Genomic DNA, 25,913 nt, shown 5'->3' with positions numbered 1-25,913 from the left:
GGTTACCAGGAGGCGGAACCGCTGAGGCTTCTGTGGCCCGGATGTCCGGGTGCTGCGGCCGCGTCGGCTGATCCTGGAGGCTTTCCAGGAGAATTTACAAGCGGCCAATGGGTGAGTGGTCCCCGGCCCCGGGGAGCATTTGTCAGCGTCCCTTCTTCTTCCTTAGGCGGCTGGCTCCGGGCTGGCCCCGGTGGGCGGCCTCGGGGTAGCGGCTCATCCCCGCTCCTTGCTCCCACCGCTCCGGGGCCGGTGTGTAGGGGGTGCGGTGTGGGGAGAGGTGAGGGTCTCTGCCCCGTACCCGCTGCACAGAGGGTGTCGGCTGCGTGCGGAGAGGGAGAGAGGCCAGGCCTTGTTGTTACGTTTGAAACGTCACTTCAAGTGTCTGTGTCAGTCCCTTTGTTTAACATTCATAAGGGTTGACTTCACATATTAGAGCACAGGCGTTAGTAAGTGCAGAAAAACAGTAAAGGACGCAGAAGCTCCAGCCCACATAACGACGGCCTCTTGTTTCAGCATCAAACACAAGTTTATAGGGCCATCCACAAAGGTTGCACGAATTTAGCTCTCATATACAGAAGGAAATGTAAGGAAAAAGTGAACAGACACTAGGAGTCAGGGTTTTGTTTGGCTGATGGTAAGCTGTTGCTGGTTTTCAGGACTTGGGGTTTAAGAAACTAGTTACTTACATTCAAATGTATTTATTGAGCATCTACTAGACGCGATGCCTGTGTAGAAGAAACTTCCAATTCTGTAACTTCTGCCTTCTCAAGATACCTGAAACAATTAATTTTCATCAGTTAGTTTAGAACATTGTGATTACAGTTGGTTTAAAAATAAGTGCCAAATAAAGCCAAGCAGCTTGTGGGTTTTTTAAAAAAAAAAATTAGAACTCTGATAAATGTGAAAATGTTAAACTTGAGGTATTTTAGTCAGTGCTGTTTCTGTTTTGTTTTGTTTTGTTTTCCTCAGCAGCACCAGGAGAAAGAAATCAGAAGTCCTGTTGAGTTTGAAAGGAGAAAGGGCATTATGGATCAGGCAGTCCATAGATTGTGAATTCATGAAGAATTTGGGAAATGATTGTTCAAGAATAAATATAAAATGCATAATTTTCAAGTTAATTTACATTTGAGCACCGTTGTTTTGGAATAATTCCACACCAGGCTGTAGGCTCCTTGAAGGCAAGGACTCGGTCATGTTCCTCTGTGAAGCTTCAGTTGTCCCTAGCCAGTGGAATCTGACACTTAGTGCATGTTTATTGAATTGAATGAATCAGTGAATGAAGGGAAGCATGTCATGAATGAAAAAATCCTTCTTCAGTAACGTCTCCCTGTTCATGAGGTCATAGACAATCTGTAGGCGCTGAGTATTTTTATTTGTTTTTGTAAAGAGCGGCTGCTTTTTATTTCCCCCAAGCCTTGCAATCAGGGGATTGACTCTAAGGCAGTGGTTTCCAAATACTGGTTGGTCAGAGGCCTGGTGACAGCCTTGGTGAAATTTTCACCTGTCCTCAAAAAATATGACAAAAGTTAGAATAATGTAATAAGCTTTTTATAACAGTGAATTTAAAGTCCTGCTCTTTATTCTGAAATTATGTTCCTTCTGCTGTTCTGGCATTACAATGTGTTCTATTATGAAAGAAGGTGACAATAGATTGTGCACACGTGTGCACGTGTGTGCACATTCATGTGCACTTAATGTCCTGGTTGAGTAAAATGCAAAGTAGTGATCCTCTACTAATCCTCTTATTGAAAGACAATGTGAATTCAGAAGTCTAGACCATCTAATCAAGGGGAGTGGCTGGCTGGAGCCTTTGGAGACAGGCCAGGTTAGGCTTTGAGTTCTGGTAGAAGACTGAGGATGTTAATCATAAGAAACAGTATATATTTTTAATTTTTATTAATTTTAATGGGGTGACATCAATAAATCAGAGTACATATATTCAAAGAAAACATGTCCAGGTTATCTTGTCATTCAATTATGTTGCATACCCATCACCCAAAGTCAGATTGTCCTCTGTCACCTTCTATCTAGTTTTCTTTGTGCCCCTCCTCCTCTCCCCCCTTCCCTCCCCCCCTTAAGAAACAGTATTAACAACAAGGTTCCAGTATAACTTTCTGCAGTGTCAACAGTGTAAAGGAAAAATTTAATTTTTAAAATAAATGTATCAAGGTGTTTGTCATATTGCATATATTTTTTTTACTTGAAACTGTTATTTCTGCCAAATGCTTCACCTGTTATTGCATTATTTTTTTATAATCATAAAAGATGTTACTGTACTGGCATTTGTTTTTAAAAAGCTGTCGATGTTCAACCAGCATGCCTTGGACTTTACTGTGGGAAGACCCTATTATTTAAAAATGGCTCAACTGAAATATATGGAGAATGTGGGGTAAGTCTTAGTGTTTGTATGTTATTTCATTTGTAAAACCTCTTTGCTTTTGAAACTTTTTAACATATATCTTTTTTCTTTGTTCTATTCATTAATTTATGAAAGAATATGTAGGCATTAATAAAATCGTGTTATATTGATTGTGTATAGTAGTACATCTTTCTTGACATAGTTGTGTTTTTAAAAACATTTATAATTTTATAGTAATTTTTAATTTTATTAGTGATACAGTACAGTGACTTGGACATCTAAGTAAATTAACATTACAATTCCAGAAGACTTGTTTGCAATTATTTTTGTACGATGTTAATAACTAGGTTTTTCATTTAGTATTATTCAACCATTTTAGTAACTTAGTAAAAGGACTCCTTTAAGAGCATTATACAGATATAAGTCAGTGGTCCCCAACCTTTTTTGAGCCACGGACCAGTTTAATGTCAGAAAATATTTTCATGGACCGGCCTTTAGGGTGGGACGGATAAATGCACAAAATAAAATTATGCAACCAGCGTAAAAACTGTGGTATTTTTAAATATAATTGTTGAACTTACGAGACAAGCGTCAAGAGTGAGTCTTAGACGGATGTAACAGAGGGAATCTGGTCATTTTTTAAAAAAAATAAAACATCGTTCAGACTTAAATATAAATAAAATGGAAATAATGTAAGTTATTTGTTCTTTCTCTGCGGACTGATACCAAATGGCCCATGGACTGGTACTGGTCCGCGGCCCCGGGGGTTGGGGACCACTGATATAGACAAATACAGTGTAGACTTCTTTTTATTTTACTTACACTTTCTCTTATTTCTAAAAGATGCACATGTGAACAGATGTTTAAACTGAAATGGGATATATTATAGAAAGATTTGGGGGGGTATTCATGTTCTAAATAATCTCTGTACATAAAGTACTGTTTTTGATATATTATAGGTGTGTCCAAGAGGACAGAGAACGAATGCACAGAAATACTGTCAGCCTTGCACAGAGTCTCCAGAACTTTATGATTGGCTGTATCTTGGATTCATGGCGATGCTTCCTCTTGTTTTACATTGGTTCTTCATTGAATGGTACTCAGGGAAAAAAAGGTTAGCACTTTCTACAAATGTATTTGGATGGACTGATGTTGAAATAATTATTGTTTAGAACACCTTATCAAACAGTCACACTTCTGTTGTTTTAGAAGTGGTAAACCTGTTTTTGCTTTATATTCTGGTTACTTTTGATTGTGGCAAGAACACTTAACAATAGGGCATGCTTCAGTAAATAACAAGGGAAGTGTCCTTTTTTTTACTTTAAATGAGCTTGGAGGATTTTTTTATTTACATTTTTTTTAAAAGAATTTTTGTGTGTTTTTTTACGATTTTATTTACTGATTTTAGAGAGATGAGAGAGAGAGAGAAAGGGAGGAGGGAGGAACAGGAGGCATCAACTCATAGTTGCTTCTCATATGTGCCTTGACCTGGCAATTCCAGGATCCTGAACTGAACCCATGATCTCAGCATTTCAGGTCAACGCTTTTATCCACTGCGCCACCACAGGTCAGGCTGAAGAAATTAAAAAAAATTTTTTTAATTATATTCTTTATTGTTTTTTTTGTTTGTTTTTTTTTTTTTACAAAGAATTACTTGTGTTTACAAAGTTCATTGTTCTAGAGCTAATACTTTGTGGTTTAATTTACTACTAGTAATCTAGTATAATATAGTTAAATGATATAGCTGCAACCTAGTTATGAAAAGTCAGGCTAACACATTAACTCCATAAATATTCATTTAAGGACTGTTTTATTTTTAGATCAGAGGAGGAGATACATGAATAACCAACATAGTTTATGGTCATAATCCTGTAGAGAAGACAAATGTAATATAAATGTAAAATAAATCAGTCTTAAAAGTGTATAAACAAAAAGTCTAAAAAGCATTGTAAACAAAATGCTCTGGAATCGTAAAGAATGGAAGAGAGAAATCGGACCTGGTAGGATCTGAAAGACTCGAGGAAAAGGACCATTTTAGGCAGAGGAAAGGGCTTGAACACTAGCAAGGAGGTAGAGAGTGTGTGCGCTGTCGGGAGGGAGCGGAAGTAGTCCGGGCTGCCCACAGTGTGGGGGTGTGAAAGCAGCTGGTGAGGAGAGTGGGAACGGTGGGCTGAGGCCGGAATGTGGAGGGTTTGATGAGGTTATGAACTTTCCTCTACTGGGAATGGGAACCACATTCTGCCTTAGTATATTTTAGCCATACTGGCCAGTCTGCCTTCTCAACACCTGTCCTGCTGTAGATCCGCTCCCTTTCCCCTCCCCAAACTCTCTGCCTGAAGTAGTGTTGTACTTGCTTGTCCCTGTGACTGCAACTTTTTACCAATCTGCCTTTTTCCCTTCAGATTTCAGTTCAAATGACACCCACTAGGCGAGGCCTTCCCTGACCCAGTCTAAATTAGGTCTGTCCCCTTCTTTTTCTTTGTTAATGGCACTCTTCATCTTGTTGATTTTGTTTTGTATTTAGCACTCTATACCATTTATAGTTACCGTATGTTTCGCTCCATAAGATGCACCTGACCATAAGACACACCTAGGGTTTTAAGGAGGAAAATAATTAAAAAATATTCTGAACCAAATGGTGTGTTAAAATAATAAAATACCGTATTTTTCATTCCACTTTTGGGGGGAAAAACTGTGTGTTATGGAGCGAAAAATATGGTAGGTATGTTTGTTTTCTCAGTCCACATTCCTCCCACCCCTGACCATGAGCCCCAAGAGGGCAGTGGCCATCTCTCTTGTTCTCCGTGGACTCTGCAGAGACTGGCACAGCAGCTGGCACGAGAGGTGCTCACTTAGTATTTGCTTGGTGAAGACACAGGGTGAAGGGTTTGGTTTAGAGAAGTACCGTCGGTGGGTGTATATTTAGGAAGGTCACCTCTGTGGAGGGGAGATGAGAGATATATTAGAAGAAACCGTGATGGCCAGACTCCCATCATGGGAATAGAAGTGGAAAGGATAGTCAGATGGAAATGGAATTAGCACTTTTCGGGATCGTACTTAATAAATCCACAGTGATTATTTATGCTGAAAAAACTTTATTTTTCAGAAGAATCTATAAATAGATGTTTTAAAAGCAGGTTTCATTCTTTTCATTTTTGTTATAGAATAATGAGATGACAGTGAGAAAGGTAGAGTACACTTAAAACTAAAATAGAATAAATGCTCAGTAATTATTGAAACTTCTCAGCTCAAAGTAGAGAAGAGGTGGAGGTAACAGGAGTACCTTCCAAATGCTTTAGAACTAGAACATTTCTAGGGAGACTCTTAGAACAGAGGGTAGAGCTTTGTTTTGAGGTAGAACAGAGGAGTGATCATTGTTTAGACAGGAAAGGAGGTGGATTAAAAAAGGTAGCTATGCTTTGCATAGCCAGTTGATAGCAGGGAACTCAAGGACCATCTGTTTTGTTTTGAGACGTATTTTTAATGAAAGAAGCAGGTGCCTAGTTATCTGAGGCGAACCAGTGTTCTCAACCTCTTTTTCATTGTTACCTCTTTAAAGAGCCTTATAGATGCCTTTCATTCCCTAATTCCACCTACCCCCTAGAGATTTCTATTGATCTGTTTACGTAGTGTCTGTATATATGTACTTTATGTATAAAGTGTGGTAGTATTTTATCCACAAGGACCAATTCTTGCCCTCTGGGAGTGACATCACCTATTAAGAATACATGGGCCAGACAGTGATCAGAACTCTTCTTCCCAGTGCTCCTGCTTTCCCTAGAGTTTGTTATTAAATTTGTTTATCTTTAAGGCCAGGGCAGAGATAGGCAGCAATTGCATATTTTTATGTAATGTAGTCAGAGGCTGTGGGTTTTTTTTGTTTTTTTTGTTTGTTTGTTTTTTACAGAGACAAAGAGAGTCAGAGAGAAGGATAGATAGGGACAGACAGATGGGAATGGAGAGAGATGAGAAGCATCAATCATCAGTTTTTCGTTGCGACACCTTAGTTGTTCATTGATTGCTTTCTCATATGTGCCTTGACCACGGGCCTTCAGCAGACTGAGTGACCCCTTGCCTGAGCCAGCGACCTTGGGTCCGTACTGGTGAGCTTTGCTCAAACCAGATGAGCTCGTGCTCAAGCTGGCGTCCTCGGGGTCTCGAACCTGGGTCCCCTGCATCCCAGTCCGATGCTTTATCCACTGTGCCACCGCCTGGTCAGGCCAGAAGCTGTGTTTCTTATGTAATTTGTATTTATATAATTATAATTTTTCAGATATATTCATCCAGCAGTCTTTAAGGGTAGTTGCAGTAAGTGGCCAGTTTCAGAGATAACTAAAATGTGGCTGCTCATAGTCCAATGGATGAAATGATAACCCTTCACAGTATATGTGAGGTCCTATCATACAGGTATGGGCAGAGATTTAAGGCTGCATGAAGAAGTTAATTTTGCCTTCTCAAATTGGATGGTGTTAATAGAAGAAAAACCTGACTTTAAGGTAGACTTTGAGAAATGATTTTTTTTTGTCTGTTTTTTACAGAGATAGAGAGTCAGAGAGAGGAATAGATAGGGACAGACAGACAGGAACGGAGAGAGATGAGAAGCATCAATCATCAGTTTCTCGTTGCGACACCTTAGTTGTTCATTGATTGCTTTCTCATATGTGCCTTGACCGTGGACCTTCAGCAGACCAAGTAACCCCTTGCTCGAGCCAGAGACCTTGGGTCCAAGCTGGTGAGCTTTGCTCACACCAGATGAGCCCCTGCTCAAGCTGGCAACCTTGGGGTCTCGAACCTGGGTTCTTCTGCATCCCAGTTCGATGCTCTATCCACTGTGCCACTGCCTGGTCGGGCGAGAAATGATTGTTTTTGATAGAAGAATTGAGGAGTCTGTCAGATGTAAGAAAAAAGACATGCAAAAGTATAGAAGCAAAAAAGAGCTCAGTATAATCAAGAAATGAAGGTGCTGTGAGAATGAATGAGGCCAGGATTTCAAGATATTTGGGGTTTGGGGAGTCTTAGGAAATGTTCGTAAGACCTGGGGAAGACCCCATAGCTGATTGTGAAGGATGCACAGCTTGCCACGATGGGGAAATGTGTGTGAGGGTGAGTGTGAAGCATGCCCAGGCGTGTAAGGGGTGAGAAAACAGTTATTTAGCAGAGCCATGAGGTATGGAAGACAGTGCTGGTGAGGAGTATTGTGCAGGTGGGACTCGGTGAAGCAGATTAATAAGCAGAGTTTGAGAATCAGATTTTGTTTTTTAAAGATCATGTGGTTGACTGCAGATGCAGTTGGATGGAATGGGTATTATAAAAAGAGAACAGTAACAAAGTTAAAACAATGGCAAGAAGTGATGAGGTTAAAATTTTGCCTCTAAAGGTGTGAACTCTGTAAGGAAACAAAAGATTGGATTATATGTCAAGATGCAAATGTTTACTTATGTACAGTGTTTTCATCTGTGTAAGATGGTGCTAGAGTTCTCCCAACAATATGGGATAATCATGAGCTTCAAGTGGCCTTCTGCATGAAATTACTGAAGTCTGTGAAAGACACCGCTGGTCTCCCTGGAGTTAGGGGAGAGCCCCAAGAAACTATTTTCTTTCAGATAACAAACGAACCCACTCTGAGCTGGGGCCAGTATGGATGGGGGAGATGCTTGAGGTTAATTGCTGATAGCAGCAGTGCTATTTGGATATGGAATCGTGGATAGCCAGTGCCAAGCCCAGACTCTTAGGGGCTCCCAAGGTAGTGGTGGGCATGGCTGCTGGCAAAAGCAGTAAGTCTTCTTTGCTAGAAAGCTTCCCCATTCTCAGTTTAGGCCTATAAGACTCTTGTTTATTAAGATCTATTAATGACGTCCTAATCTATGACTAGCAAATAAACAGTGTGACTGAGAGTTGGTAGTCATAACAAATAATTTATTCTCCCAGAGGACTTTGATAATGGACTTTTAGCTATAAAATATCTGTTATCTTTGTAATGTTTAAAGAAATAAAGGTTGCAGTCACGAAGATCTCCAGTAAATAAGAGATTATTAGGAACGAACAGATTTTTTTTAAAAAAAGGACTGTTCTAGAAATGAAAATGTATACTTGCCCCCCAAAATGGTAGGTCAATTAGCAGATTAAACAGTCGAAGGTAGAATTAGTGAATTAGAAAATATATATACAAAAAAAAATAATGCAGCACTGAGAGGAAAGGAGAGAGAAATTATGAAATATGTTAAGAGATGTGAAACAGAATGAGAAGCTATAATATGTGTCTGTACTATTTCCTGGGAATCCACTCAGGTTCAATTAAACATTCAGAGTTAGGAGACTATCACAGGTCATACCGATGCCAGGATGGCTCAGCCTGGCAGCACGAGCCATTCCTTCTCAGCAGTAGCTTTTTTTTTTTTTTTTTTTTGTATTTTTCCGAAGCTGGAAACGGGGAGAGACAGTCAGACAGACTCCCGCATGCGCCCGACCGGGATCCATCCGGCACACCCACCAGGGGCGATGCTCTGCCCACCAGGGGGCGATGCTCTACCCCTCCGGGGTGTCGCTCTGCCGTGACCAGAGCCATTCTAGCGCCTGGGGCAGAGGCCAAGGAGCCATCCCCAGCGCCCGGGCCACTCCTGCTCCAATGGAGCCTTGGCTGCGGGAGGGGAAGAGAGAGACAGAGAGGAAGGAGGGGGGCGGGGTGGAGAAGCAAATGGGCGCTTTTCCTATGTGCCCTGGCTGGGAATCGAACCCGGGTCCCCCGCACACCAGGCCGACGCTCTACCGCTGAGCCAACCGGCCAGGGCCTCAGCAGTAGCTTTTAAGCAGTTCCTCAGAGGCGAGGAAATGAGACCCACACTGAGTACATGTGGAGTCGCCTAGGCTTAAAGTCCTATGCCCTAAAGGAGCTGGAGTGGTCTTGAAGCATTAATACAATAGGAATAAAAACATTAGAAAAAGTGATAACATTTTATATAATGGTTACCTCTAGGGTAGAGATAGAAGTGTGAAATGGGCAGAACAGAGGTAGATAAAAGCTCTGAATTGGATTAGGTGGTGAGTTTGCAGTATTTATTATACTTTATAACTAATATATTACATATAATTTTTCTGTACTTTTTTATATTTAAGATAATTTAAAATAATGCATAAAAAGCTTTAAGAAATGTTTGCCCTGGCCTGTTGGCTCAGTGGTAGAGCGTTGGCCTGGCATGTGGAAGTCCCACGTTTGATTGCCGATCAGGGCACACGGGAGAAGCAACCATCTGCTTTGCCACCCTTCTCCCCTTCCCTCACTTCCTCTCCTGCAGCCACAGCTCAAATGAGCAAATTGGCCCTGGCACTGAGGATGTCACCATGGCCTAGCGGCCTCAGGTGCTAAAATAGTTCGGTTGCTGAGGAACGGAGCAGTGGCCCCAGAAGGGCAGAGCATCAGCCCCAGACAGGGGTTGCCTGGTGGATCCTGGTCGAAGTGCTTGTGGGAGTCTGTCTCTTCACCTCCCTACCTCTCACTTGATTAAAAAAGAGAGAAAAGTTTTTCATAGCAATTTGGCAAGACACTAAAGATAAAGGTAGATCTAATTTCTGCTGTTCTGCATGTTTAGATGATACTGCACGGTGTTATCCCTTTTTTTAGTAAACAAGGTTAAACTCTTCTCAAGTACTTTTCATATATGTTTAGCTTTTTCTACTTATTTAGAAGATTTTTAGTTTCAGGAGGTAACAGTTAAAAATTTTTTAAAAAAAATCATGTCTTAAATTCCATGCAGGTTTTATTAAAAGCCATTTAGCACTAAAACTTTTCTGGTAATTGTGCTTCTTTTGTTTGACCAGTTCCAGTGCACTTTTCCAGCACATCACTGCGTTATTTGAGTGCAGTGTGGCAGCTATTATCACCTTACTTGTGAGCGATCCCGTCGGTGTTCTTTCTCTCCGCTCCTGTCGGGTGGTGATGCTTTCTGACTGGTACACAATGCTTTACAACCCCAGTCCGGATTACGTCACCACCGTGCACTGTACTCATGAAGCAGTCTACCCACTGTAAGTATTTCTTCAGACTTGAGACCATTTTTAGCAAATGATAATGCTAGATTTCAGTCATTTCAACAGGATGAGCATTGTAAAATGGCGTCTAGGCACTGGGGGAAATAAGTGGAAATTATTTCCTTAAGAAATGCATCGTCTGATAGGAGAAAATAGAAGTACATCTTAGTTAATAGAAGTGGAAGGTTTTTTGTATTGGTGTTAAAGTGTGTATAAAACACTTGCAAAATAAACCATATATGGTTCTTTAAAAGGGATTTATAAGGAAAACCTTTTAGGTATGCAACAGAGAAGCAACTATCTGACATAAGGGAAGGACTCTGGATTTCAGAGCTAAAAACACGCTTGAGTTTGAATCCCAGGTCTGCCTGTTGTTGTGTTAACTTGAGCATCTGAAGAGCCCCTTGTAACTCAGTTTCTCCGTTGCTCAAATGAGAATGATGATCCCTTATAAGGTGATTGTGAGGATTAAATAAATTCGTACATATCAGATACAGTATATGCCTTATTATGGGAAGCACCTAATAGTAGCTGAAATTACTAGAGTGTTTGGGGTTAATATTCTTTGTTTTTTGTTTTGTTTTCAAATAAATGAAATTTCAATCAGAATGTTTTGTTTTAAAAATACAAAATTTATAACATTCTGTATAATATCCCAGATTACTTCATTTTTAGGTTTTGTGTAAATTGTTGGTGTTCCTTTGATGTTGTCATACTTGGTAAAGGTACAGTAGAAGAGTCTGGTGTTTATGTTTTCATAGAGCAAGTTTTCATTACATGATATGCTCTATGAAACAGCCCTTTTTGAGGAAGTTTTTTAATAGTATTAAACATCAAAACACACATGCATATATGTAAAAAGGTAATTTTCAAAAAATAAGATCCAGATATAAAGATATGAAAATCTTTCCACATGTGCAGTTTTAAGCCTTGCAAATCATTTATTCCATGTATATATTCTCTCTCTCTGGCTCTCAGGCTGTACATATATGTATGGCTAAAATGTATATATAAAGAACTGATAAAGCCCTCTGTTGATTTAATAGAGCTGTCCCCTCAGCTTCAACAAATCAAATGACTACGTCATATTCCAGCATAAATATACTGGAAAGCTTAACCAGTTTTCTATTGTTGAATATTTATTTTCTTCCTGAGTTCTCTGTATTATGTGATCCAGTAAAAACCTTGTTCATAAAGATTTTTGTGTATCCCTGAGTATTTTCCTTTGATACATTTCTATAAGTAAAATTGCTGGGTTGAAGGATTTACACATTTTTAGGGTTTTGGATACACATTCCCCAACTGCCTCGTGGAAAGGGACTGGCATGCACTGTACAGCAACGTTTGAGTCTTGGCCAACCTTCCAGCAGTATGAATATTCAAGGGTAGACTTCATGTCCTTTTACCTTTTATAGGATCTTTGATTTGAAAATGATCAATTTTAAAACATATTTTGAGAATAGAACTCTTTCTTTATTTTACAGGTACACCATTGTGTTTATCTATTATGCGTTCTGCCTAGTGTTAATGATGCTGCTCCGGCCTCTCCTGGTGAAGAAGATTGCCTGCGGGCTGGGGAAGTCCGATCGATTTAAAAGTATTTATGCTGCACTTTATTTCTTCCCAATATTAACCGTGCTTCAGGCAGTTGGCGGAGGCCTTCTATGTAAGTTTGATGGTTAGCTAATATATTTGTTGTTATACGTGATGACCAATATTTCCTCTAAGTATCATTTTGGAGCTCTTTTATTTTCATTTTTTTTTTAGCAAGAAAGAGAGAGATAGGAAAGGAGAGAGATGAGAAGCATCAGTTCTTTGTTGCGGCACCTTAGTTGTTTATTGATTGCTTTCTCATATGTGCCTTGACCCCGGGGGTGGGGAGCACTCCAGCCGAGCCTGTAGCCCTTCCTTGCTCAAGCCAGTGACCTTGGGCTTCAAGCCAGTGACCTTTGGGCTTAAGCCAGAGACCATGGGGTTATGTCTATGATCCTGGCTCAAGCTGGATGACCCCGTGCTCAGACCAGTGACTTCGGGGTCTCAAACCTGGGTCCTCTGCATCCCAGGCCAACACTATATCCACTGCACCACCGCCTGGTTAGGCTGGAGCTGTTTCTTTAAAAAAGATTTTTTTTCTTAATTCTCAAAAATAAACCATAGTATATATTTTTGTAAAAACATATAATAAGCCTTATTTCTATGTAGAAAGTACTTTGTATTTGAAGCTTATAACCACAACAGAAAAAATTGTAAGACCTAAGTATAAATTAGAAAATTTGCATATAATATATGTAAATGACTCTTGGTAATGTATAGTGTTATCATTGTTAGGTCTTAGATTTCCAAGTCTCTTTATGAAAACCTTTTAGATACAGTAAAAGAATCTTTAGACTATTCTTTTTGTGTGTGTGTGTGTGCAAGAGACAGAGAGAGGGACAGACAGGGACAGACTAGAAGAGAGAGAGATGAGAAGCACCACTTCTTCATTGTGACACCTTAGTTCATTGATTGCTTTTTCATATGTGCCTTGACTGGGGGAGGGGGGCTATAGCAGAGCTAGTGACCCCTTGCTCAACCCAGTGACCTTGGGCATAAGCCAGTGACCTTTGGGCTCAAGCCAGCAACCAATGGGTCATGTCTATGATCCCACACTCAAGCCAGTGACCCTGTACTCAAGCTGGTGAGCTCCCACTCAAGCCGGATGAGCACTAAGCCATCAACCTCAGGTTTCGAACCTGGGTCCTCTGCGTCCGAGGCCAATGCTTATCCACTGCGACACCGCCTGGTCAATAGACTATTCTTGATTTTAATATTGCTATCTGTTTATTCAGCAACCATTTAGATAAATTGTTATGCAAAAGAAGAATAAGAAAAAGTTGGTTTTAAAGGGCTCACATACTACTGGGAAAATCTGTAAGAGCTGAGAGGACATACTGTGCTGCTTATTTGGATAGGGGGCATTGACCATTGCAAGGATGTTAGATACCATGTTTTATACGGAGTCCCCCAGGGTACGGAGGGCACATCTTCTGGCCGAAAGTAACTAGGCAGGATTGGGCATCATTATGCAAGTCATGTAGCTTGGTAATGAGTTTGGTTCAAGATTAGGGTGGCATTTTGAGGGTAAGACCAAGGGAAACTGGAGATTAATCGGGGTTTTATGTTCATTCTTACTGTGGTTTACAGCCATATTGTTTCAGTTGACCTGCGCGGTATTTGAAAATCTCTAGTTCTGTCTAGCCCCTGCCATTCTGTTTTCTGTTTACGTCAACTGTTTACCTGGCTGGCTGGCGCTCTCGGCATTTGAGGTTGCTGTTCTCACTGTAGGAAGTGGAGACGTACTCTGAAAAGGATTCTAAACTCCTTCTTTAAGGCAGAAGACAGGCAAGACTAGGTTTGTACCTTAGGATGGAAGGTGGATTGTCAGGGAAAAGACCTGGGGCGTCAGTTGAGAGATTATTGCAGCAAGCCAGGTCTGACTGATGGACCTAAAGCAGAAAAACACTAGGACGAAAAGCTACTTTGAAGGTAAAGTTAGCTGAACGAGGGAACTGATAAAATACAAGGGTTGAGACAATGGGAAGAGAATATGATGATAAAGTTGCTTTCTGGCTTAGTAACTGGTGAATGGATAAACTGAATCTTAAAAGAAGCAAATAGGTTGGTGAGAAGTGAATTCAGTTTTAGCTATTCATGGAATATTCAAAATAGTACAAGTCTGGTGCTTGGAAGAGCTGTCTGGGCTGGAAAGGTTTAAGAATTGTCAGCTTTCCACCAGACCCATGCTGGCATAGTGGATAAAGCATTGACCTGGGATGCTGATGTCCCAGGTTCAAAACCCCAAGATCGCAGGCTTGACAGGGTTGCGGGCTTGAGCATAGGATCATTGACATGACCCCATGGTTGCTGGCTTGAGCACAAAGGTCACTGGCTTGAAGCCCAGAGTGCTGGCTAGAGCAAGGGGTCACTGGCTCGGCTGGAGCCCCCTGGTCAAGGCATATATGGGAAAGCAATCAATGAACAGTTAAGGTGCTGTAAATACGAGTTGATGCTTCTCATGTCTCTCCCTTTCTTTCTCTCTCGCTTAAAAAAAAGTTATATCCTAGACTTCAGGTAGTGCTATTCTAGAGAACCTTTTGGTTAAGAAGTGGAGGAAAGGCCCTGGCCGGTGGGCTCAGCAGTAGAACGTCGGCCTGGCATGTGGGAGTCCCAGGTTCGATTCCCGGCCAGGGCACACAGGAGAAGCGCCCATCTACTTCTTCACCCCTCCCCCTCTCCTTCCTCTCTGTCTCTCTCTTCCCCTCCCGCAGCCAAGGCTCCATTGGAGCAAAGTTGGCCCGGGCGCTGAGGATGGCTCTGTGGCCTCTGCCTCAGGCGCTAGAATGGCTCTGGTTGCCATAGAACGATGCCCAAGATGGGCAGAGCATTGCCCCCGGTGGGCATGCCGGGTGGATCCCGGTTGGGCGCATGCGGGAATCTGTCTGACTGCCTCCCCGTTTCCAGCTTTGGAAAAATGGAAAAAAAAAAAAAAAAAAAGAAGTGGAGGAAAGGAATAAAGGTGTGAAAACCGGAGGGATTTGGAAACTTAATCAAAGTAGGCTACCCGGCATTATTGCTTCCTTCATTATACCTGCTATCTTGAAAAATACCTGTTTCCACACTGAATGTCTTACATCATTTTTATTAACAAGCCTCTACTCAAAACATACACATAAGGCCTGACCAGGCAGTGGCGCAGGGATAGAGTGTTGGACTGGGATGTGGAGGACCCAGGTTCGAGACCCCGAGGTCACCAGCTTGAGCAGGGGCTCATCTGGTTTGAGCAAAGCTCACAGCTTGGACCCAAGGTCACTGGCTCGAGCAAGGAGTTACTCGGTCTGCTGTAGCCCCACCATCAAAGCACATATTAGAAAGCAATCAATGAACAACTAAGGTGTTGCAACAAAAAACTAATGATTGATGCTTCTCATCTCTCCATTCCTGTCTGTCTGTCCCTATCTATCCCTCTCTCTGTCTCTCTGTCTCTGTAAAAAAACAACAACAAAAAAAACAGCCCTGGCTGGTTGACTCAGTGGTAGAGCGTTGGCCTGGCATGCAGGAGTCCCGGGTTTGATTCCTGGCCAGGGCACACAAGAGAAGCGCCCATCTGCTTCTCCACCCCTCCCCCTCTCCTTCCTCTCTATCTCTTCCCCTCCTGCAGCCAAGGCTCCACTGGAGCAAAGTTGGCCTGGGTGCTGAGGATGGCTCTGTGGCCTCTGCCTCAGGCGCTAGAATGGCTCTGGTTGCAACAGAGCAACGCCCCAGATGGGTGCAGCATCGCCCCCTGGTAGGCATGCGGGTGGATCCGGTCGGGTGCATGCGGGAGTCTGACTGCCTCCCCATTTCCAACTTCAGAAAAATACAAAAAAAAATAAAAAAGAAATAAAAACAAAACAAAAAAAACCCCACAACCCCCCCCCCCCCCAAACACATACACATACACATAGGGAGGATCAAGGATTTATTCATTCACACCAAATATACACCTGTGCAGTCTGAGATTAGTCACAGGGAGCATCCTACCAACTCATAGTTTTATGATATTAAAAAAAAGAAAAAGATAATTTTTGGTTTGTACGGGTGTTTAGTCAGTTCTGGCTGCTGTACCAGAACGCCATAAACTGGTGGCTTACAGATGACAGCAGTATTCTCTCACAGTTCTGGAGAGGGGGAGATCCAGGAGCAGGGCCCCAGCGGACTCGAGGCTGGGGGAGCTCGCTGTGTCTTTCCGTTGTAGAAGCAGAGAGAGCTCTGGGGTCTCTTTTACAAAAGGCACTAATTCCAGGCCCCACCTCCAGATACCATCACGTTGGGGGTTGGAGTCCAGCAGAAGAATCTGGGGAACACAAACCATTCAGTCCATAACAAGGGGATATGAAAGTCTGAGCAAAGTAGAACAGCAAGAGCTTCTGGTATTGAAAATGCTCGGGTGTCGGGAGAGAGACTGGCAGTTGTTAGGAAGACGTCAGTGACAGGCTTGCACCTGCCTGGGAGGGTTTTTGAAGCCAGTTTTTAGTGGGATCTGCATCTGAATCATCAGGGGAACTAAAATTCGTATTTCCAGGCCCCACCACTGGTCCTAATGGCTCAAAATCTCAAATTGTTTTAGGTCCTAGAGCAAGACCGTGCTAAGTCCTGCCCTGAGCCCAGGACCTACTCCCCACAGGTTTGAGGTTTAGGTCTTCCTAGCAACTTCCTTTTCCTCCTTAGGCCTTTTTTACTGCCAGGTCTTAAATTTGTATCATCAGTAACATTTTTTAGCTAATTATAAATGAAATGTGATTTTCTTTTTTTTGAATGGCTGGTTGAGGACCTAATCACTGTCTATGAAATAAAAGGTTTGAAATCTCAAGTGAGCCATTCATTTATTCAGTAAATTGAAATCAGGCCTTTATAGGTAAGTCAGAGCTTCTGGCTTCTGCATCCTGAATTAACATTTGAAATTGTTCCAAATGGGTGTCGCTGCAATATAGAATGCTTGGTTTTATAAACTGAAGTTAATTGTTTTAAAATAATTGCAGGAAAAACAATTCAGGATTTTTTTCAGTTTGTCCCTTTGTTTTAGAGTGCTGTCCATTTAAAACATTTAAGAGAAAGGCGGTGTTTTGTAAGAACGTTTTGCGTGCAGTATCATTACAGCGCTGTGTTTGAAGTGTAGTCAGTAGTCTCCCTGATCCATGGCTTTGCTTTCTGTGGTTTCAGTTACCTGCAGTCAGCAGTGATCCAAAAACATTAAATGGAAAATTCCTGAGAGAAACAATTCATAAGTTTTCAGTTGCATGCCATTCTAGCATTGTGCTGAAATCCTGTGCCCCCCAACTCGTCCTGACCCTGACGCGGATCGCCCCCCTGTCCAGGGCGTCCGTGCTGCACAGGCTCCCACAGCTGCGGAGTGGGGCGGTTGAGACAGAGACGATGGCCTGCAGAGCCGGCAACACTGACTGTGGCCCTGACAGAAAACGTTTGCTGACCCTGCCTGCGGGCATGAAGGCTCAGGTCTCCCACAGGACTGACTGGTTGAGAAAGCTTTCAATTATGAGAACTAGACTGTTTGAATTTTTTGATGGTTTATTCAGAAAACTTGCTTAATTTTCACCATAATACCAATGTTTGTTTTTCAGATTATGCCTTTCCATACATCATATTAGTGTTATCTTTGGTTACTCTCGCTGTATACATGTCGGCCTCTGAAATAGAGGTAGGAAAACTACTTCCTTTATTAAAGGGTTTTTTTTTAATAGATTTGACAATTGAATAGGACAATAATACACGTGATATGACATAATACAACTGATTTAGTAATCCTTGGCTAATCGATGTCACTAGGTAGCTGTTAGCTCATTGGTTGTGTTTATGAGAGGTTGTATACTGGACTGTATTTGGGAAATTAGTGAAGTAGTTAGGCTCTATCAAGCATGTTGGAGAAAAAAAATCATTTCACATAATTTTTCCATAGGAAATATTTAATTATGAGATTAACACCATTTCAAAACCAAAAAATGCTTTACAGAACTACTTTTAAACTTTGTTTTACAGTAGCAACACTGTCATCAATAATTATATTATACATTCTCTACCCCTTGTATTTTATCCCCAGTTTTATTTTTTTGATTATGGATGTTTACTTTTGTCCTCTAACATCTATAATAGTTGGGTGATTTGGAAATAACTAATTACAATATTAGTTCTGATACTGTTTCTGTGTTGAGATATCACCTTTGTGCCTTTAACTTTTTAGAATTTCAGTGGAAGGTCACTATTAGAAAGGACTCTTTATTTTGAGGCTAAATTCTAAAGGAATCAAAGTATCAAGTGCCCTGGTACTGCTCCACCCTGTACTTGCTAACCCAGTGCCTGTGTGCAGTCTTTAACTGCCCATTACACTGGATAAGACACATGCTTTCTCATAACTCTTAACTTAAAAAAATTCAACCCAGAGAAAGTAAGTTGTTAACTATGTTGGAATGCTTGCTGTTGATGCTTCTCTTTCTGTCGCAACTGTGACAAAGAGAGAGGGAATAACTTTTAGGGAGAATAATATAGTAGAGGAACTAGACAATAGTTTGATAGTGATTATTCAAATACTTTCCTTTGTATATGATCCCCATTTCTCCTATGTAATCTTTAATCCATATTGCAATAGGTATAGTTAAAGAAGATAAAGTAGTAGTGGTCCCTTAGGTCCCTTTTAGCTCAAACATTCTATGATTCTGAGGTTATGACTGCCAAATACATTTAAATTAAAATATAATAAATTATCTAGCTGATTCAGTTCAATAATCTGTTTCTCTTTTCTTGCCATTATAAAACTATATAGAGCTGCTATGATCTTCTGGTCAGGAAGAAAAGACTCATTGTTCTCTTCAGCCACTGGCTACTTCATGCTTATGGAATAATCTCCATTTCCAGAGTGGACAAACTCGAGCAAGATTTACCCCTTCTGGCGTTGGTTCCCACACCAGCCCTTTTTTACTTGTTCACAGCAAAATTTACTGAACCTTCACGGATACTCTCAGAAGGAGCCAATGGACACTGAATATAAAATGCCAAAATAACCCCCCCAAAACAAACAAAAAACCTAAAAAGTATTCTTAAAAAAGTAAAACAATTAAATGTATTAGTACTTTCTGTCATGTACGGGAATAAGGTTGTCAGTATAGCTTAATGTTTTTGGTTGTTTGGTTTGGTTTTGGTTTTAACTTGAGACTCTGTGGTTAGACTTAAATACTATATATACTACTCTGTTATTTAGTATAATCCACTAGCCACTGGCAGCAGGCTCTTAGAAGAAGCCCATTAGGAAGCACTTGCCTCTTGTGACACTTTAGCAGTTCTTTAGAGAAAAATCACGTTTCTGTGTACCTAGCAATATGTGATTCTGTCTTTATAAGGAAAACTTGAACAGGTAAATGGGAAATCCTTAGCTTTGCACTGCTGTGCATGCCTGTGTGTTTCTGTTTGTTTCGGAAGCATAAGGAATGATAAAGACACACATACCTGTGGGGGCTGAGAGAAAACATGGAAACAAAGTATGTTATTTTTTGTTATCTATTTATTTTCACCAATAAAGTATTTTTATCCATTATAAAAATAGAGCATAATTTATAAAACAGGTTTTCTGTTTCCAGGTCGTTTGGTTGAAGATATTTTCAAATTATTCCTATTTCTGTAAAGAAAAACAATGAAAAACTTAACTACAGAAAGTCTCAAATGTTCTGACATTTGAATTTGACTAATTATGGAAATTAAAAACTTTAGGTAGTGAGATTAATGTCTTTTTCCCAAAGGAATAAATTTAGGTACTCATATATTTCCTTCCTCTTCCATCTCATTCTTTAAGGATGCATACACATGCCATAAGTTTTTTGATTCTAAGACATTTTTTCTCACATCATGACATTTCTAAATTAGCCTGCATCTTATAATTGATGGCTTCTTAGATTTATTTTGTTAAAATGTAAAAAGTGCACTCACTTTATGTAGTTTTGTTTATGCCTTTTGGATTCACAGCAGTTGTATCATTGAAAATATTGTTAATTTTTCTTTAATACGTTTTTCACAGTACGTGCAACCAGTGGGAAATGGACTTTTTTAAAACGTCTGTGTTTGTTCTTTTCTGTAGGAATAAAAATAAAATGTAAAAATTCTATATGTGATTCACACAAGGTTTGGGTGGTTATCAGTGTCCATTAAAATTCTAAGCTGCCCACAGAACCCCTGGACAACTGTGTAACTGGAAAGGGGGAGGCTTGGGGGGTCATGTGGCCGAGAACCAGAACTATTTTTGTCCCACTACATGGGGAACCATTTTAAGTTATCCTTTCTGGTGTATTCTAGCAGGAAAATGGGTATGCCAAAGGAGAAATCACACAAGTAATTCTGATTACAAGTCCTCAAATGCAAAGAATTCAGGAATACTTAATACATATCTGCATTTTTAATCCGTGTTCTTAACAAGACTAGAACAAACATTTCACAGCAACTGTAGTTGCTAATGTTATTAAATAATTTGTTAAAGTGTGTTTATTAAAAATATACAAAAACTATCTTTGTCCTAGCTCAACTTTGTTTTGACTTAGGTCCTTGCTATAGTAATTATTTGCTAACCAGTGCTGGAGAGGTCACTTAAAAGTCAAAATATTTTCTTGATTAATTTGGGTCAATTGATCAATTTAACAGTCACACTGGTGCATATTTGTCTAAAACCATTGGTTCGCAAGGCTTGACTGCACATTGGAGCCAGCTGGAGAGATTTCACAAAGCATGCCTGGCTCCCTCCCCCAGATTCACGCAGGGTGGTCTCGAGTGCAGGGCGAAGGGTTTTTAAAACCTCCAGGTGATTCTAACTAACATTTTGAGAACCATTGTCTGAACTCTCTAAGATCTTAATTTTTCCAAGAGAACTTTTCACAATTTCTGGGCAAATGACTTTTTAAATTATTATTTCTTACTGAAATTTTGATTCTGCTAGATTATCACTGAGTCTTTTCCAGAATTAAATGATCAAATACAGATAACTACATCCAGTTATTTTCCACTACAATAACAAAAAATAACAGTTATATGAATTATTTGATCTTTCTTTAAAAATATCTCTTGGCCTAAAATGTCTCTCTAGAGCAGCTATCGAGTTATTTGTCTAGAACACATTATCTGAAACCTAAATTATAGTATATGATATACAGTATAATTCAAGGACTTTTGGACTTTTAAAATTCTTTTAATACCTTCTTTTAAAAAGTCTGTACTCTGTTACTATTTGGTTTAGGTATACACTAAGAATTAACTTTTTACCTTTTGTTTATAAAAAAGAATTTTAAAGCAACAACGATTTTAGTTTTCAGGCTGAAGCCTGGTCCTTCACATTCTGACAGGCCAATCAGCCCCCAGCAGAAATTTCACGCAGCCATGCTATTACAGTTCTTGGCCGGGTCATGTCTGCTGCTCCTTTGGGAAGACATCCCTGTGTGTTCCCAACACCCAAAAAGACTTTAGACGTCCCACTTTACCCTCCCCTGTAGCCACTCAGAAGAAGTCCATTAGATTCTAACTATCTCTTGTCTCATTTTCACAGTATGTGCACTTTGAGGTTCAGAGACTGGGTGTCATTCAACTTTAAGGACACCATTTGCTCTAGTGGCAGATTCAAAGATGTTCAATATGTTAATGAAGCAAGTGCAGTGTTCCTGAAAGAGAGGGTCAGGACCTGCAGGGATGCAGTGATATAATATGTCCAGAAGAGGGCAAGGGGGAACTGTTGAGCTAGAAGAGATTAAGGGCTTCTCTTGAAGTTCATCTGGGAGAGAAGCCATTCAACAAGAATATTCAAAAGCTAGGAAAGAACAGCCTCAGCAATCTTGAAAATGAAAAACAAAGTGGGAGGTATCACACTGCCTGATATCAAGTTATACTACAAGACCATTATAATCAAAACAGCTTGGTATTGGCATAAGAACAGGCATACAGGTCAATGGAACAGAACAGAGAACCCAGAAATAAAACCACACCTTCTTGGTCAATTGATACTTGACAAAGGAGGCTAGCAGAGGTCCCCAAACTTTTTACACAGGGGACCAGTTCACTGTCCCTCAGACCATTGGAGGGCCGCCACATACAGTGCTCCTCTCACTGACCACCAATGAAAGAGGTGCCCCTTCTGGAAGTGTGGTGGGGGGCCGGATATATGGCCTCAGGGGGCCACATGTGGCCCGCGGGCCGTAGTTTGGGGAAGCCTGGGAGACAGTCTCTTTAACAAATGGTGTTGAGAAAATTGGACAGGTATATGTGAAAAAATGAAACTAGATCACCAACTTATACCATCCACATAAACTCAAAGTGGATAAAAGACTTAAATATGAGTCGCGAAACCATAAACATCTTGGAAGAAAACATAGGCAGTAAACTCTTGATATCTTTCGTAGCAATATTTTTGCCATATCTCCACCGGCAAGTGAAATAAAGGACAAAATAAACAAATGGGACTATATCAAACTAAAAAAGCTTTGGCACAGCAAAAGATACCATTAACAAAAAGACAACTCACACAATGAGAGAACATATTTGCCGATACATCTGAAAAGGGGTTAATAACCAAAATTTACAAAGAACTTGTAAAACTCAACACCAGGAAAGTAAACAATCCAATTTAAAAAAGGGCAAAGGAACTGAGCATACATGTCCTCCAAAGAGGACATACAGATGGCCAATAGGCATATGAAAAAAATGTTAAACATCACTAATCATCAGAAAAAATGCAAATTAAAACCACAATGAGATACCACCTCACACCAGTCAGAATGGTGCTCATCAACAAAACAACACAGAATAAGTGCTGGCGAGGATGTGGAGAAAAGGGAACCCTCCTGCACTGCTGGTGGGAATGCAGACTGGTGCAGCCACTGTGGAAAACAGAATGGAGATTTCTAAAAAAATTAAAAATCAAACTGCCTTTTGACCCAGCTATCCCACTTTTAGGAATATAATCTAAGAATCCCAAAGCACTAATTCAAGAGAAGACATGCACCCTCATGTTTATGGCAGCATTGTTCACAATAGCGAAGATCTGGAAACAGCCCAAATGTCCATCAGTGGACGAGTGGATTAAAAAACTTTGGTACATATACCCAGTGGAATACTACACGGCTGTGAAAATGAAGGAAATTTTACCTTTTGCAATGCCGTGGATGGACCTGTAGATTATTATGCTAAGTGAAATAAGCCAGGAAGAGGAGGACAAACATCATATGATCTCACTTATATTTGCAATCTAATGAACATGGTGAACTGAGGAACAATAGAGGCAGAGGCAGAGTCACGGGGAGCAGAGGGACAGCTGTCAGAGGGAAGGGGATGAGGAGACCAGATCAGAGGTGGCGAAGGGATTAGTGAAATTATTCATAGGGGTCCTTGGGTTATGAAAATTCTATACCTACGCAGTGATGTAACCCGAATTTTGGGGTAAGTTGAAACACAAACAGAACACTTGTGCTTTTATTTATTTTATTTTTTTATTTTATTTTTTTTTAATTTATTCATTATAGAGAGGGAAGAGAGAGAGAGAGAGAGAGAGAGAGAAGGGGGGAGGAGCAGGAAGCATCAACTCCCATATGTGCCTTGACCAGGCAAGCCCAGGGTTTTGAACCGGCAACCTCAGTGTTTCCAGGTTAACGCTTTATCCACTGCGCCACCACAGGTCAGGCACACTTGCGTTTTTAAAAGTCCAAAATGGTGTAGGTAAGGTACTGGGGGACACCAACTCCCTCATTCATATGCCACGTTACTGCATATTCTTCCACCACATGCAACCAAACTAGTTCACTCATGTAGTCAGTAAGTACAACGTTAATGGCATAAGCCAAAATACGTCTCAATTTTTCAGTTTTTATGGGAGCAAGCGTCGTAAAATCAAAACGTTGTATGTTGACTGTCATAACCTGAGGATCCACTGTATACATAATACACAGATATAGATAACAGGGCAGCAAATCCCAGAGGGAAGGGGGGAGGGAGTTAGGGAGAGGGGGGCCAAGGGGGTGTAATGGGGGCACATTGTTGGGGGGTGAGGGTGTTGTATTGAGTGGGACACCTGAATCCATGTTAACACAACAAATTAAAAGTTTTAATTAAAAATGACATCGGAAAAAAAATCTAGGAGATTACAGGCGACTCAGAGATGGCCAAGTAATTCAAGCGGCCAGACTGACCTTTATCACCTCCGGAGGGGGTAGATTTCAGGGATCTGATGAATGCCTAACAGAGGTCTAATGCTGTTATCATTTATATTTTACAACCAGGAAAACTGAGGAGTGGAGTTTAAAAAACACGTAAGAAGGAAAGCTGAGATTCGAGCCCAGGTGGTGCCATGCTCCAGGAGCAGAACGAGTAGAGTTAGGGGAGAAGAACTCCCCCTCCAGCCCTCAGGTCCACGTCCAGCTCTGCAGATACCTCTCCTGACTCCTTAGCTAGGTCAGGTCTCCCTCTTAGGTTCTTGAGTTCTTAGGCCCCAACTTCAGTATATTATGGCACTGAAATTTTTCATCTATTTGTTTAACACCTGATTTTCCCACTACACCAGGGGTGGACAAACTATACCTCAGGAGCAATTCTGCTACCACAGCAGAGTTAAGACCTTTTTTTTGGCTGGCAAAACCAAAAATATTGTCTGGCCCTTTAAAATTTGCCGACCTCTAAACCTGACTGTGATTTCCATTTGGGCAGGGACTAGATCTGTTTTCATTCACTCTTGTAACTCTGCAGCCTAATTAATATAACACGTGGCACAGAACAAACAGGCAGTCAGCCAATACTTGTTGAATACAGTTTAGTGTTAATAGTGAAACATGGATGGAACCTAAAAACAGGACCAACCAGAGAAAGGCAGATATGTTCAATATGGATCAGACGGGATGTTCTGCTTCAAGTGAGCCCGCTGCCTGCTTCCTCGAGCCCAGGGCCTCCAGCAGCGCACACTTGAAGCCTTCCTTTTCCATGGGAAACCTTTCCCACTATCCTGCCTGCCTGTGAATCTGTGCCCACAGTGTCAGTGACTTTGATTGCCTTGCTATCCCCAGCTCTGCGCCTCTGCTCGTTCTCATGTGAGTGGTCTTCCTTTATATCCACACCGCAATTCTCCATTTTCCATAGCTTATCAAGAAGACAGTCCTCAAGACCCTGGCCAGCTGGCTCAGTGGTAGAGTGTCGGCCCAGTGTGTGGAAGTCTCATGTCCGCCAGGGCACACAGGAGAGGTGCCCATCTGCTTCTCCACCTTCCTCCTCTCCTTTCTCTCTGTCTCTCGCTTCCCCTTCCTCAGCCAAGGCTCCACTGGAGCAAAGTTGGCCCCGGGCGCTGAGGATGGCTCCATGGCCTCCGTCTCAGGCACTAGAATGGCTCCGGTTGCAAGGGAGCAATGCCACAGATGGGCAGAGCATTGCCCCCTAGTGGGCATGCCAAGTGGATCCTGGTAGAGCGCATGCGGGAGTCTGTCTCTGCCTCCCGCTTCTCACTTCAGAAAAATACACACACACACACACACACACACACACACACACACACACCATTCCTCAAAATATATACATGAAAAACGGAAATATGGTATCAGTTATTTAGGGAGCATAGCTCTTCAATACAGCCTATTTAAGTTTGCTCCAACACAGATTCCATCGGGCTTCAGACAAAAATGGAAGGTTCGCTCATGTGAAAAATAGTGCAGTTGACACTTAGAGATGATTTAGCTCTTAAAATGCTGCCTGAGCTAGGGTTGCAGTGGATGGCTTGGCCTTGCATAGAGAATGCAAAGTGGAGCAAGACCCACCAGGCACCCATCACGCACTTATACGTAAGTACCACCAGGCACCAACAGGAGCGCCAAAACAGCTTTTTGACGGATGAGAAGCCAAAATTTATCACTGGCTGCAAAAACATTATTTCTTCTGTCAGTAATACCCTCAGGACAATGGTTTTTTACCAAATATTGAAATGTGTTCTTTTTTAAAA

General features: G+C 41.2%; 2 protein-coding genes across 4 annotated transcripts in view; one reads left to right on the top strand and one right to left on the bottom strand.

Annotated features, from left to right (window-relative positions):
• The first annotated feature begins 4 nt into the window (after positions 1-4).
• JKAMP (JNK1/MAPK8 associated membrane protein) lies at positions 5-19,005 on the top strand. 3 transcript variants are annotated; one of them, XM_066274194.1, is made up of 7 exons: positions 5-111; positions 2,316-2,389; positions 3,319-3,473; positions 10,175-10,381; positions 11,869-12,050; positions 17,542-17,618; positions 18,738-19,005. In XM_066274194.1, exons 1-7 carry the CDS (start codon positions 108-110, stop codon positions 18,954-18,956), a joined length of 918 nt encoding a protein of 305 aa, XP_066130291.1. In that variant the 5' UTR covers positions 5-107; the 3' UTR covers positions 18,957-19,005. The 3 variants fall into 3 exon arrangements, with proteins under 3 accessions (XP_066130291.1, XP_066130292.1, XP_066130290.1); XM_066274195.1 differs by having other exon boundaries at positions 12-111; positions 2,266-2,389; XM_066274193.1 differs by having other exon boundaries at positions 22-111; positions 2,298-2,389.
• A 948-nt stretch (positions 19,006-19,953) lies between these two features.
• CCDC175 (coiled-coil domain containing 175) overlaps positions 19,954-25,913 on the bottom strand; it is a 68,113-nt gene continuing 62,153 nt past the window's right edge. Inside the window, exon 20 of the mRNA XM_066274189.1 lies at positions 19,954-20,036. Within this exon, the coding sequence (XP_066130286.1) occupies positions 19,954-20,036 (83 nt within the window). The remainder of the gene's footprint in view (positions 20,037-25,913) is intronic.

The sequence above is a fragment of the Saccopteryx bilineata genome, chromosome 4, assembly GCF_036850765.1.
Source record: "Saccopteryx bilineata isolate mSacBil1 chromosome 4, mSacBil1_pri_phased_curated, whole genome shotgun sequence".
NCBI classification, from domain to species: Eukaryota; Metazoa; Chordata; class Mammalia; order Chiroptera; family Emballonuridae; genus Saccopteryx; species Saccopteryx bilineata.
This window is presented reverse-complemented; position numbering and strand designations above follow the sequence as displayed.

Bases quoted from the DNA above. Each gene is read 5' to 3' on its own strand.
- JKAMP (XM_066274193.1), top strand. The intron at 12,051-17,541 runs GTAAGTTTGATG...TTTGTTTTTCAG, and splicing joins AGTTGGCGGAGGCCTTCTAT to ATTATGCCTTTCCATACATC. The intron at 17,619-18,737 runs GTAGGAAAACTA...AAAACTATATAG, and splicing joins TGTCGGCCTCTGAAATAGAG to AGCTGCTATGATCTTCTGGT.